Genomic DNA, 14,229 nt, shown 5'->3' with positions numbered 1-14,229 from the left:
ATCATGTCTGGGGTGTGTTCGGCCTGTGTTGCCATTCGGACATGGTGTCTTGGGCGTGTTCGGCCTGTGTTGATACCCGGACATCGTGTCTGGGGCGTGTTTGGACATCATGTCTGGGGTGTGTTCGGCCATTCAAACATGGTGTCTGAGTTGTTTTCGGATCTGAGTTGACACTTGGATATCGTGTCTGGGGCGTGTTCGGTCTGTGTTGCCATTCATACATGGTGTCTTGGGCGTGTTACGCCTGTATTGAAACTCGTACATCGTGTCTGGCGCGTGTTTGAACATCATGTCTGGGGTGTGTTCGGCCTGTGCTGCCAATCGGACATCGTGTCTGGGGCGTGTTCGGACATCATGTCTGGGGTGTGTTCGGACTGTGTTGACGCTAGGACATCGTGTCTGGGGCGTGTTCGGACATCATGTCTGGGATGTGTTCGGACTGGGTTACCACTGGGAGGGAAGTCGTGCCTGGTACTGCAACTGACTTTATAGTGAATATAGCGACTATCCTTATTTCAAATATGACTATCCTTATTTCTGACATGACTATCCTCATTCCAAACATGAGACTGACCTCATTTCAAACAAATCTGACCGTATTTCAAACAAATCGAACCAACCCTCCTCGATACCAGAGATGAGCGGATTTGAAATTTCAATGTCCTAATCCAATCCAAATCCGAACCTTCAAATTCAAATCCTAATCCATAACTTTTTCATATTCAAGTCCATGTCCAATCCTAATCCGATTCCAACTGGAAATTCAGAAAAACTACTAATTTATGCAATGGAGGGATTCGAAAATTTTCTTTCACAACCAACGATTCACTTGATTCAAGATGACTTAGTAACCATAAGTACATTAATAACTGATCTGAATAAAGTCTGTCGCCATTCGCCACACGACATTTCAATCTCCCAGAAAATCGGTCAATCCAATCCAAATCCTAATCCGTTCCGAAAAAAATGTCTAATCCAAATCCAATCCAAATCCGACAAAATTTCACAAATCCTGTTTTTTCAAAACCTAATCCTAATCCATGCTCATCTCTGCTCGATACTGATAATAATAATGCCAGTCATAATTTCACTGTGAACATCAATCATAAACAAATCTCAATATGTGACTCAGCAAAATATCTCGGCGTCACCATTGATTCCATCATCATCATTGGTTTATTAGCAATTTTATCAGTTCAATACACCACAAAAATGCGATACAATGAAAAGACAGGAAGATGTCGAAGCGACAAGGAGTAGTCTATGGAATCTGACGCCCACCTTGGCCTAGGCGATGTAAAGAGGAGGCATGCACACTGAATGAAAGTAAAGAAGATAGTATAGAAGAAGAATGCGACAAGAAATAGGGCGGCATGTCACGGGAAGCGAGATCGATAGGTCAGTCCTGGTCCGGTAATCTTGAGGATGGACTGTATTCCAAATTGTCTTGGAAGCAGCATATTGAATGCACAATATCAAAACTAGCTCGGTGTGTGGGAATAATGACCCGTCTACTTCTACTTCTACTTCTCTCTTTTCCACTCTCATCTGCAATATGGAATCGTAGTATGGGGAAATGCATGCACAACATTTTTGTGCAGAATTCGAACCCTGCACAACCGTGCGATACGGCTGATCTCATCTGTGCCTTTACGTACCAATTTATCGCCTTACTACCGTAACCATCGAATTTTGCGAGTTGATGAACTATATCGCTTCGAAGTATCAAAAGTTGTTCACAAATATTTCTCCAATAGTCTGCCTCCTGTGTTTGATGACTTTTTCATACCTGCTAAACATGTCCATTCCCATTACACTAGGCTTACCATACGTCCTCTTTTAGGAGGATTTGTCCTCTTTTTTGACTTTTTTGAAAGTGTCCTCGGAGGACGCCCTTTTGTCCTCTTTTTTGAGATTTTGTCCTCTTTTTTAGGATTTAGAGCAGATTTAGAGCAAATTGCGAGTGATATGCCACATATTAGCACAGGCGTAAAGCTCCGACGGGTGAAAAACGGTGATTTTAGCTCTGAGCGAAAAGATGACCTTTTTTTTTTTTTTTTTAGTCATCAACCTGGCAATGTGGGCAGAAAAACGGTATTCTGAGTTCTGAGCGGAAGAGATGACTTTTTTTTTTTTTTTTTTTTAGTTAACCAGTCACAAAGTGGAGAAAATTAACCGGTTTTTGAGAATTCTACTCCGATTTTGAAAGTTGGAAATTTATGAAAAAGTGTCCTCTTATTAGATTTCCAAAATATGGTAAGCCTACATTACACGAGATCCTCGTCTAAAGGAAACATCTACTTACCCCCACCCAATAGCAACCTAACTAAGAGATCTATCGACTACTCGGGACCTATCATCTGGAATGCATTACCACCACATGTCCGTGAATTGCCTTATAATAGATTCAAAAAAGCCCTACTTGATCACCTCTTGTCGTTACACTAACACTGTTGCCCTACCTCGCCCAGACATTGCTTCATTGATCATTTGCAACCATTGTTTAATTTTTTTTCTATTTTGCTTTAACTAAACATTTCTTTACAGCCAGACTGTACCTGTTTGATGCTGGTGTGATCAGACTAGATGACCTTCACGGTCTTATCGATCATTCCTATCTAATACCGAATACTGTGCACGCATATTTTCTGTACCACCCTCACTGCCGTTTGTTATGTATTTTGGTTCGATGAAAATAAAGACTCTCTCTCTCTCTCTCTCTCTCTCTGATCGCGGTGGTGATTGTGGCCTTGTCCCTTGTTGGTGGCCTGTGGGTGGCTCATGCCGCGGCTGCGGTGTTCTGCGGCCTCGTTCCACATGAATTGCTACAGCAACAGCTAACAAAAATCTGAGCTCTGGTAAAATGAAAATGATGCCAGCACACTGGCCTGGTTGCCGAAATTCGCTGAAGTTGCGGTGAATATTCGGAGAATAGATGTCCTTATCCGTTCTTATATTTAATAGCATTATATAGTATTTATGTCTAGCCGTATTTAAATTCTGCAAACGCTGTATTGTGTCATAAATTTGCCGCTGACATCATGCCATCGGGCCAGACACCTGAAAGGCATGGGGGTTGGGTTGGACGTCAGTTGGGATCAGGTGCTTTTGGCACGGTTCACGTGTGGAATAAGGATAATACTTACATTGCTATCAAGAAATGCCGTGTCGAGAGTCAAGATATAGGAACCAGGTGGAGGCAAGAGGTCAGTATCGAAATAATGCCGAAGGCCAAAGCCAAGTTGTTTCGACACCTTCCTTTCTTTTCATTGTATCAAAGTCTTGTGATGTTTTGAAATGATGAAAATATTGATAAAAACCGATTGATATGATTACCAGTGAACCCAGCCCTCGGTAAACCCAGCCTTACAAACCCAGCCCTCGGTAAACCCAGCCCTCGGTGAACTCGGCCCTCGGGAACTTTTGTAATTAAGTGTATTAACAAGTATTATTATGAATTATTAAACTAATAATGTTATTATCAACTGATTTGTCGATCTTGTAAGGAGGTCAGGGCATGCGTAGATCACCATCACGCAGTCACGGCGTGATCAGATCACGTGATCACGATTGCGCAAGCGCCAAGCGCGGCCTTACAAACTCGGCCCTCGGTGAACCCCGCCCTCGGGAAATTTTGTATTCACCGGCAACCCTAATATCCCCCTCCCCTAATATCCCCCCTCCCCCAACCCTAATATCCCACCTCCCCCAACCCTAATATCCCACCTCCCCCAACCCTAATATCCCACCTCCACCAACCCTAATATCCCCCCTCCCCCAACCCTAATATCCCCCCTCCCCCAACCCTAATATCCCACCTCCCCCAACCCTAATATCCCACCTCCCCCAACCCTAATATCCCACCTCCCCCAACCCTAATATCCCACCTCCCCCAACCCTAATGTCCCACCTCCACCAACCCTAATGTCCCACCTCCGCCAACCCTAATATCCTACCTCCGCCAACCCTAATATCCCAGCTCCCAGCTTTAATTCAAAATTGTTCGGGGGCGGAATTCACCAAGGTCCATAGTATTCGAGAAACACCATGAATACCACAAAACAAACAAGTAGAGTATGTGAGCGTCGCGTTATCTCCCCCTCTTACTCAATCCGTGAATACAAAATTTCCCGAGGGCCGAGTTCACTGAGGGCTGGGTTTACCGAGGGCTGGGTTTGTAAGGCTGGGTTTACCGAGGGCTGGGTTCACCGGCAACCATTGAGATCATGTTCTTGTTCACTGTGACTTACCTCACGACTTGAACTTTGAAGCGAAATGTTGTGCTATATCACAGAACTGTTGTTATTATTATGTCTTCCGTGATTTTTGTTCAGATGGGAATGATAAAACGAATGGGACATCCAAATATCGTTGCCTTCATTCCAATACCAGAAGAGCTGATTGATATATATCCGCTGCATACATCCTTGGGAATGGAATATTGCCCGCATGGGGATTTGCGTAAGGTGTGTGTGTTAATAGCACAGGTCGTTGGTAACAAAATACTTGTAGTTTTTCAGGACACTCTGGTAGTTTTTGCCTATACTTACTCTGAAATCCGCTTCTAATTCACAGTTCGTAAAGAGGCACTGCGCTCTAAAATGATGTTGTCTCAAATCGAAGCACAGATCAGAAGAAACTTTGGCGCAGCCATTTCCTTCAGAAAGCCACCGTAATCAATGGAGCTGCAATTGAATGAATTTTGGGTACCGGTAAGCCTCGTTGCACTCCAGCTGACGCTGCTGCGCGTCACCCTTTCTTAACCCATTGCAAAATTTTGGGCGCGCAAGCTCTACCGCCGCACCTGCTCGACGCGACCTCCATATTGTAGCTCAATTTCTTTATGTAGTAAGTGGTAAACATATGCTGCGTCACTGACTTCCACATGATACAACAGTACGGACTCTCGATGCCACTTGCAACATATGCATGTGTCGAAGCTCGGTTGTACACTACCGGTACCCTGCTGTGCAAATACTGTCTTATATTTATGGTAAATTTGAATGTGTCCTTAAGAATGTTCAATCGTGGCTAGTGTCAGATCATAATACATGAGCATAGCACAGCACAGTATGGGTATCGTACAACTGAGCCTCGAGCAATATGGTGACTATACAAGCATACATACAGGTTGTGGAAGCAAAATGAGCTATGTATCATATGTTTCCACGTACTACATCGAGAAATGTAGCTACAATATGGAGGTTGCGTCGAGCAACTGCGACAGTCAAGATATCGTGCCATAAATTTTGCAACGGGTTAAGAAAAGGTGACGTGCAGTCGCGGCAACTGGAGTGGAACTGGGCTTATCCAAAATTCATTTGATTGCAGCTCCATTACGGTGGCTTTCTGAAAAACTGGCTGCGGCGCTGCGGCCAAAATTTTCTTTTTGATCTGTGCTCCAATTCTGTACGTCGGAAAGTCTCCTCAAATGATTTTATCTTTACAAAAGTCTGCAATAGAATAATGAAAAAAAATACTACACTAATTTGCTGGAAATTAGTGCAATAAATTGATGTAGCCTACTAAAACGATGATGATATAAATCGTAAATAAAACACTTTTCCACTGAACTCGGCAACCACCAAGAGGAAATCTATTGATAAGCACTCAAGCAGGTACAACACCGAGAATAGTGGATAGTCAATATCGGGAAGTTTTTTGTTGTTGTTGGAAAATGACATAAATGTAGATTTCACGAAATCAAAACAAAGATTCGGGATGTTTTCGTTAGAATGTAAAACTCCTTTGGAGGGTGTCTATATTCCTCTAGCAAGTAAATTACTATATTTGAGGTCCCATCATACTCCAGGTATTTATATATGGTAAACTCACATTATCGCACGATATAATTAGATGATTTGAAGTCGTGCAAAAGAAGTTATAATACATGCATATATAGCATACATAACTGTGCAATGCAAGTGTACAGTGTACATAGATGGAAATCTACTGTTGAAATTTTCAATGCAAAGAGTCTTTAATCTTGATTTTATCTCCGCCACTAAATCTGATGTATGGCTGCTTTTTGTTCCCTTGAACCACTCATTTCATTCAACAATGGTGTCTAAACTTCGCACACTAGTTTCATTTACTGTCAACACTCTGATGGTCATGGTAAAGTGCAGTTGATTGGGATTGTATTCCTTCTTATTCGTTTTCTGGAAAAACCGTGTTGTATAAACAGGTCTCTCTTAATGTGCTTTTTTGATATACTTTATTGCCATGAGTAGCCATGTACTGAACGAACCATTCCAATTGTAGCGCATCTCCTTTTCCAGTTCCTATACAAGCCTGAGCATTGCTGTGGACTGCCGGAATATCATGTTCGTGACATTATGTGCGATATAGGCTCGGCTATCAAGTATCTCCATGAAGGAAACAATATGCACAGGTATCGAATTTTCAGGGATGAATATTCTGACCATGTTTGATCATCGCAATTTTAACTGAGCTCGTTGGTCTTGTGCTGTGGAACTACAACTTTGCACATATGTTGACATTTTCCCAGCTTATCATTGCGCTGCTTGTATAACCGATTACTGCGGTTAGCCTTTGTGGGGATTGCTGTTTGATAACCTTCGATTGTTTGATTTTTAGAGATTTGAAACCGGAAAATATTGTTCTGGCTGACAGACCTTGTTGCCCAGGTAGATTTCTATTTAAAGTCACTGATTTGGGATACGCGAAACAACTTGCTGACGGCGGGAGTATAGCGAATAGCTTCGTGGGAACGTTCGCCTATTTAGTGAGTAATATATTATATTATAGAATCAAATTCAGCCCTGAATTTAATATTGTAAGAGTAAGTTTTCAAGCCTGGTTAACCCAACTTTTGTCTTCGAGCAATCATTGCCTATCACCGTTCAGAAGTTTCACAAAAATAAATGCAAGGGAATACTTGGTTCCCCCACTTAAAGGGCTACGGCGTTAGGCCAACCCTTGAATTAGAAAAATCATAGTTAACGGAATTTGTTTTCTGGCCACAGACCGACTAATCGACGGACCTGTGGGGCTCGTGCACTTTCGGACCACACTCACTACAGCCCTATGGCAAAAATTGCTTTTGCGACCGAAGGTGCATGAGCCCTGTCCAGGTCCAGGTCCATCAATTTTAAATTTAAGTGCCGGCATTAGGCCGTGATTTGCTTTGGATATGTGACTATCGTCCCCGTTCATCTATTCGATGCACACTGACTAAGGTCTGTGGCATAAATAAAAGTGGTTCAATTACTGTCTGTCCAAATTATAAAAATTGGAAAGTAGATGATTAATTATGGGTACTGACTGAAATTTAAAAACTTAAACTGTATCAGGATCATCTATTGAGGGAATATTTGTACTATCATTGAAATGTAGGGATGATTTATCTACTGCCATCTGTCCTAAGGCATAATGTTGGCAACCTGTCCGATTCTTGTAGCCAAGTACATCACATAGCTAGGCTACTAGGGTAAGTTGATGACTGACTACCAACATCGGCCTGTACATGCAGGATCCTAGGTCCTGGGACGTTTTATTGCACGAACTGTGTTGATATTGAAATTTTCAAAGTAATACTGTGACTTCTACATGTTATGAAAAAAAAAAATATGTTCTCAGAAATTGTGTTCGAACATGAAAAAATCATGCGTTCGCATTGCAAATTTGTAGACTGACATATCTTAGAGTGCTGAACACGATGAAAAGGTTTTTTGTGTGGATACGTACGTGTGGGCTTGTCAAAGTAATAAACGAACAATTTCTCAAAACAATATGAATGTTTTTCACATGACACCCATTGCTGGGATAAGAAAAACATTTCATCTTGTTCTTTAGAATAATCTGAATCCCTAAGAAGCACCGAGAAAAAAAATTCACCAAATTTTTTAAAAAAAATCATAGTGTCTGTGGTCTTTATATAGATCTGCCCTTCAGAAATGAATATAGAGAATAACTCTCACACCTGCTTTATGGTAATTCTTTAGTGACCACCATTTAATATGTGTTCATAGCAATGGAGCAATATAATCCACATTTTAAAAATTTATAATACTTAGAGCAAGGAATATTTGACAACTGTAATGACAAGAGAGCCGTTGGACTGGCTGATCAAGTGATCAATATTGTCCCTAGTTAGCCAATACCGATATCTCTATTGAGGCAGATATACCGGCCTGACTCTAGTTACTAGTCCTGCTGCATTAATTAATTCATGATTACTGTGAGGATTGTCTGTGATGCCAAGTTCATTTTCAGTGCTCACACTCGTTTCTTTCTCAGCATTGACTTCCGAATTTTACAGGCACCCGAGATAGCGCGTGGTCAAGGTATGCAGTATGGCCAGTTCGGTTACCACAGCCAAGTCGATTACTGGAGCTTTGGTCTGGTTGTTTTTGAATCCATCACAGGGATGAGGCCACTGAATGCGGCTCAGGCGCAGACGAAAACTGACAATGATATTTGCTTTTTGAGAGACGAATTAGGTAATTTGGTGTCTTGTCTTGTCTAGGTTGATAAAATTGCGGCTACTTGTAGTGGTATGTAGATATATGAGCATGCGATTCATGAGCATGTGGGTTAAATTACGGGTTAGTGTTGAATTTTGGCTTTGGTTGGGATATATATAGCGGTTAATTTCAGGGTTATGTTTCGGGTTAGGTTTAGTTTTGGGTTTATATAGTCACATGCTGAAGTGACGCTGGGTTTATATAGTCACATGCTGAAGTGACACATGCTAAATTGTCCCATGCTGAACTGTCGGTCGCCATTGTGTCGCATGGCATGCTCATATGTCGGGCAACCTTCGCAGTGTAATTAGTCATTTTGCGTTAGGCAGGGAGACCCTGCGATTGTGAAAGCAGCTGGGTTGTAACCAAGTCACAAGGTTCCAATACACAGGTCAATCTCACTTTTCTAGTTTTGACTCGAGTCAAGTCGAGTCATTTTCAATTCACCACCGAGTCAAGTCCAAGTCAGCCAGTAGAGGGTAGAGTCCGAGTCTAGTGTTTTGACTCAAGTCCAGGTCGTTATGTTCACTGTTCAGTTTTCAAGTTCCATCTGGTTCAACCCACTTTTTTCAACTCTGCTCTAGTGATATAGAATTGCTCGCATTCATAACATAATAACTTTCCTCAGTCTTAATAGTTTCTGGCCCTATTTTCCAAGTATCAGGACTGATAGACGAAATACCAATAATGTGGTAACTTTACTATTCTTCGGAGTTGCAATGATATGTCTGTCTTGGCCGTCCTAGTCTCGATTCAGATGACTTGGTTCGAGTCACGCACAATGACTCGAGTCAAGTTTAGTCACAATAAAATTACGATAAGTGCGCGGCCTCTTGATCAAATCTACTTTCTGTACCTGCTTACTCGGGCCTTTTCCAGACCTTCAGTGCCAACTTTCACTCGAGGTCGTTTCAACACGTCCCAAGTACCTAAACCTTTGTCTTTGACCCCCTCCTGTGCTAGATCTTCCACACATATTTTCAGGCAGGCTCAGGTACTTGGATTACATTACGAAGCCGCACTCTCTCAATCGGCATTTGGAAAAGGAGGTGACGTCGTGGCTGAAACTTATGCTGATGTATGATGAACGGCGACGGGGAGGCCAAGACAACGCTTGGCATCAATTGTTGGTGAACCAGATATCTTCAGTGAATGTGAGTAACTATTTGGGGCTGGGCAAACTGATTGATTCGATTGCTAGTCTGAGTTAATCTATGACGGTGGTTCTCAACAGGGGGTCAACAGACCCTTAGGGTCTGCGAAACCTTGAAATTTGCAAAAGGTTTGATAACCTAATTTGTATTTTCTTTTTAACCCTAGAATGCATAACAGGGGTCAAAATGACCCAAACGGTGCTATTCATCATAACTGCTCAACACATATTGGGAATTAAGTCCTGCAATTTCTTGACTTTGTTAGTCTTTTATACTTGTACATGATGGGGGAAAAATTGTTCTGTAAAATTTTACCTTTGACAAGAAAAATGCATTTTTCATCAAGTACCCCGAGAATGCATAACAGGGGTCATTTTGACCCGCAGCATATTGAAACAGAAGAATAGCCGACAAATGAGGCCTGAGATCATCAGATTTTATAACCAGACAACGATTGTGTTGTTTTGATTGACCAAATGATTCAAACATGTACTTGCAAACGACAAACCTGTCGATGGCCTCTAGAAATGGGGCGACATGTCATGGATGACGAGACTGATGCGTCAGGTCGTGGTCCGGTAATCTTGAGGATGGTCTAGTATTAATTTAGTAGTAATTGCTTGTATTTCGACTTCAATGTGGACGTGCTCGTCGTCTGTCGGATGGCCGGCGGGGTACTGTTCCATACAACAGGTTCGGCATATTTGATAGAGTGATGAACTTTTCGGTCGATCATGTGATATTTGGACGACGTGGACGCGCGTGTGTTGTAGCCTACTTGTGCGCTTTTGATTCCGAGGTAAAGAAGTCATTGAAATATTCGGGGCAATGGCCGCAGTGGAACTGAAACATAAACTTGGCCCTTCCTACTATCCGCATATCTTCTATGTTTAGGACACAACAGCGACTTGTTGGATGGACATTTGAACAACCAGGCCCCATTGGGGCCCTAGCTACGATATGGAGTACGTTATGTTGTAGTTTTTGCAGTGGCTCGAGTGCAGTTTTACTGGCAGCCCCTCAACACAGGATGACATATATTGTAGCTTCGATTGGATTAAGGATTAAGGATTTAAAGAGTATCAGAAGAACCCAGGCCGGCATGAAGCATCTAAGGCTGTGGAACAGGCCGCACTTCGGTGATAATTTAATGTCTAGGGACTGAATATGACTCTTCCAAGACATTTCCGAATCCAGTAAACCCTGAGATATTTGGCATTTTCTGTGTTGGAGACGGGCTGACCAGCGATGTCAACGGTCAGGTTATTTTTTTAATTTACTGTCAGAAATTAGGATTCCGAGGCGTTTATGCAAAGGTTATTTTGGGCCGTCCACTCATGCACTTTGGGCATTTAGTCACTAGTCAGGGCATCCAGCTCTGCCGTCGAAGATGCGAAAGAGAGGAGGTGAGTATCATCAGTGGACAGTGCGGTGTTCAATGAGGAGGTTTTAAAAATGTTGACATATAAGTTGAAGAGGACTGGTCCAAATATTGAGCCTGGGCACATGGTGACAAGACAGACGAGACAATACCGCAGAGCCACAAGAGAGGCTATGGTGAGATGTGGCTTAGATTTTCGCAGTTAATCCCTGCAAACAGCAAACACGTTGCTGAAGAGGAAGCGGTGTTCCTATCTCCAGACCCAAAGGATAAGAAAGTTGCAAAATGTAGCTCTAGAATCTAGATGTTGCAGATTTTAGTGCTCGGAATACAGCGTGACCATGACTACAGGAGGAAAGGAAAGGACGTAGTTTATTTTTGTCCTTGATGTTTTTTGCGGCATATACACCGACTCGTGATACACATACACACGATCTGTGCATATGCATACCATGAGTGCATGATGTGCATTTGCTGCTGGACAAGGAAGTGCAGATATAGCTTTCTAAGTCATGCACCACCCCTCCATGCTATCCCAGTAATGCATGAGCGCCAAGCAGGGAAGTCATGGATACCAGTGTTACTAATCAGGTCTTTGGTCTGACCCGGCCGGGGATCGAACCCACGATCTACCGATCAAGAAGCCGGACGCTTCACCATTACGCTATCTTGTCGGAAACAAATGCAGTGAATGAATCAGGCTATTCTTCGTAGTGTGAGCTGTTCTGGACTTTTCTTTCATTTTACCATTGGCTTCTTTATACTATTTTTCGTCGGTTGTTTCATTATAATGAAGCAAAAACTGTAGATATGTCATCTTCACGCCAATGGAAGATCCGTGGAAAGGACAAGAAGAAAAATATTAAATGTATCCATAATAGAAGTGCAAGTAATAGCAGTACGGGTCAAAATGACCCATGTTATGCATTAGCGTAAGTTTTCTCGCGTATGCATTCTAGGGTTAATTAGAGAAATTATGAAGCACATTCGCTTCATAACTGCAAAAACTTCAGGACTCACATAAACAAAATGAGATGAAATATTCTACTGTGCTAACTCATTTTAATTGCCGACAGCTTACTGCAGTGGTCAAGGTCTTCCAAGTGGTACGCGCGTAGATTCTGTTTTTTCGACCGAAGAGAGTTATTAGTCCAAGTGGGGTTGATTTTGAGTTTTTTGAAGCACTCGTCGTCGTGGGTAGGGGCAATCCCACCAATGACGCCCTGCGGGGAAGAGATCTAGTCGTAAAGCATTGGGATTCTTACCTAACCAAATTCCGTTTTATTATATTTGACCAAATGAATCCACTACAGAAATCATATACTGCGTCTTAAAATGGGCAGTTTATTAACTCTGTTACTCCCACGGTGGAAACATTTTTTTACCGCCTTCGACGCGCGGAACATATGTAAGTGATACGCGAGCACTGCATAAAACCTCGAAATGGTACGTGGGTGGAAAAAGATGGCCTACTGACACAAACTATTGCTGTTTTGAAAAAACATTGTTTGCAAAAATCCATTTTCTCCTGTGATGAACATAACCGCTATTCCAGAATAACTTGAAGATGAGCTGCTAGATCAGGGCTGGGCGAACTTTTTTGCTCACTGGCCGCATTCAACATCTTGATTCGTTCGCGGGCCCGCACTATATAAAGTTGGGATTATAAACCAAACCGCAATATTGGTATTTAATATATAGTGAATATCTGGGAATAATACATATGTTTATTTGAAACGAACCAACCATTGATTTGATGTTGGTATCGTATACGAGTAAGAAACATTGGCGAGATTTCATAAGCTGGTCAACCTCAATCAATTTTCAAAACGATATAGGAATGAAGGTTCGTTGTCTCGATTCATAGAGCAGGGTGGAGATTTGAATCTGTGAGTGCTCAGTGATCTGATTATAGATTTTCTGATTCTGCTTTCGGTTCAACTCCAGGACACACAATGCTGACAGCGTTATCACCATATTACCTTCAAATACGCTCCCACTATAATATGTATATTTGATGAATATTAATACCACCGCACAGAGAACGTATCCACCATACACACACGCGAAGATTTTTCCAAGGACAGCACTAAAAGTAATACATTTGCTGTATTCGCCAATGTGAAATTAACCTGTTGATCCGAAAGTTATTCCCATTTTGACTTTCTGTGATGTTCAGCAGTTTGAAACCTCTTCGAGTGCGTGGGCCATGAGTTCGGGATATCGCGCAAGCAATGAAATTAAAATATTCTATGTAGTTAGAATATATAACATATATTTTTCATGGTGAAATATCATATGAAAAGGCTTAATCAAGTCCCTGCAGTAATTAGATTTTTAGCATGCATTTCATCAATATTTTTAATACGTTTCTCGAGCCTTTAGCGGGCCGCACAAGACGGTGTTGCGCGCCGCGTGCGGCTCACGTGCCGTAGTTTACCCACCCCTGTGCTAGATGGAAACGGCTAGGTTGACCGCTGTATGTTCATTAAAAATCTATTTCTAGCTTTAGTTGCGATCATATCCAAAGATGCCACGACCTATCTTTGTGGAAATGGATTTTCGGCACTCAGTCCTATCAAATCGACGGCACTGATTTTTAAGATACGACCACGCGACCACGTATTTCAAGAAATGCAGCTACAGAATTCGCTTTGATTCAATTAAAGTCTTCCCAATTTCTACATAACTAGTATGATCTTAATTTCAAGAAAAGTCATTTTGTTACTGTTTATCACTAGCCTACAGTTAATATTTGCATGAGACAGATGACGGTTGCACCATAATTGAGCTAAATCCGAAGTAAAACTTGGGGAGGGGGTCCACGATGACAAAAGATTGAGAACCACTGCTCTATGATGTCATGCATAGTCACTAGTCAGAGTGAATTCGAATTGCTAAGTTCAATTACACACCTTTCACACGATAGTAGAGAAAATAATGTTACAGTTACACGTGGCAAAATTTAGTGTTGATTTTTTGTGAACCGTAGCAATGGCATACGTTTAGTGTTGGGACCCCGGAAAATCCCGATCCTTGGATTAATCCCAATGAAATCCCGGGATTTTTAAACAGCATCTACCACGGCTTACGTAGCGCCATATCTCATATTTTGGTAATGAAGGAGTGTCACAAACTAGGCTGATTGTCTAAAACAATTCAAAAAACCAACTGCGGCATAACAATGAACTACACAATCACTTCC

The 14,229-nt window shown here is 41.9% G+C and overlaps 1 protein-coding gene across 1 annotated transcript in view; it reads left to right on the top strand.

Moving 5' to 3' along the window:
* Window positions 1-2,942: 2,942 nt before the first annotated feature.
* LOC145458692 (inhibitor of nuclear factor kappa-B kinase subunit alpha-like) overlaps window positions 2,943-14,229 on the top strand; it is a 34,435-nt gene continuing 23,148 nt past the window's right edge. The window contains exons 1-6 of the mRNA XM_080337139.1: window positions 2,943-3,206; window positions 4,335-4,466; window positions 6,282-6,394; window positions 6,601-6,748; window positions 8,285-8,465; window positions 9,474-9,643. Of these exons, the coding sequence (XP_080193265.1) occupies window positions 3,042-3,206; window positions 4,335-4,466; window positions 6,282-6,394; window positions 6,601-6,748; window positions 8,285-8,465; window positions 9,474-9,643 (909 nt within the window). The 5' untranslated portion in view covers window positions 2,943-3,041. The remainder of the gene's footprint in view (window positions 3,207-4,334; window positions 4,467-6,281; window positions 6,395-6,600; window positions 6,749-8,284; window positions 8,466-9,473; window positions 9,644-14,229) is intronic.

This window comes from Botryllus schlosseri, chromosome 16 (assembly GCF_051294905.1).
Source record: "Botryllus schlosseri isolate E-star chromosome 16, Bs_hap1, whole genome shotgun sequence".
Lineage (NCBI taxonomy): Eukaryota > Metazoa > Chordata > Ascidiacea > Stolidobranchia > Styelidae > Botryllus > Botryllus schlosseri.
Note: the sequence above shows the minus strand (reverse complement) of the source record. Positions and strands in the feature narration are given on the sequence as shown.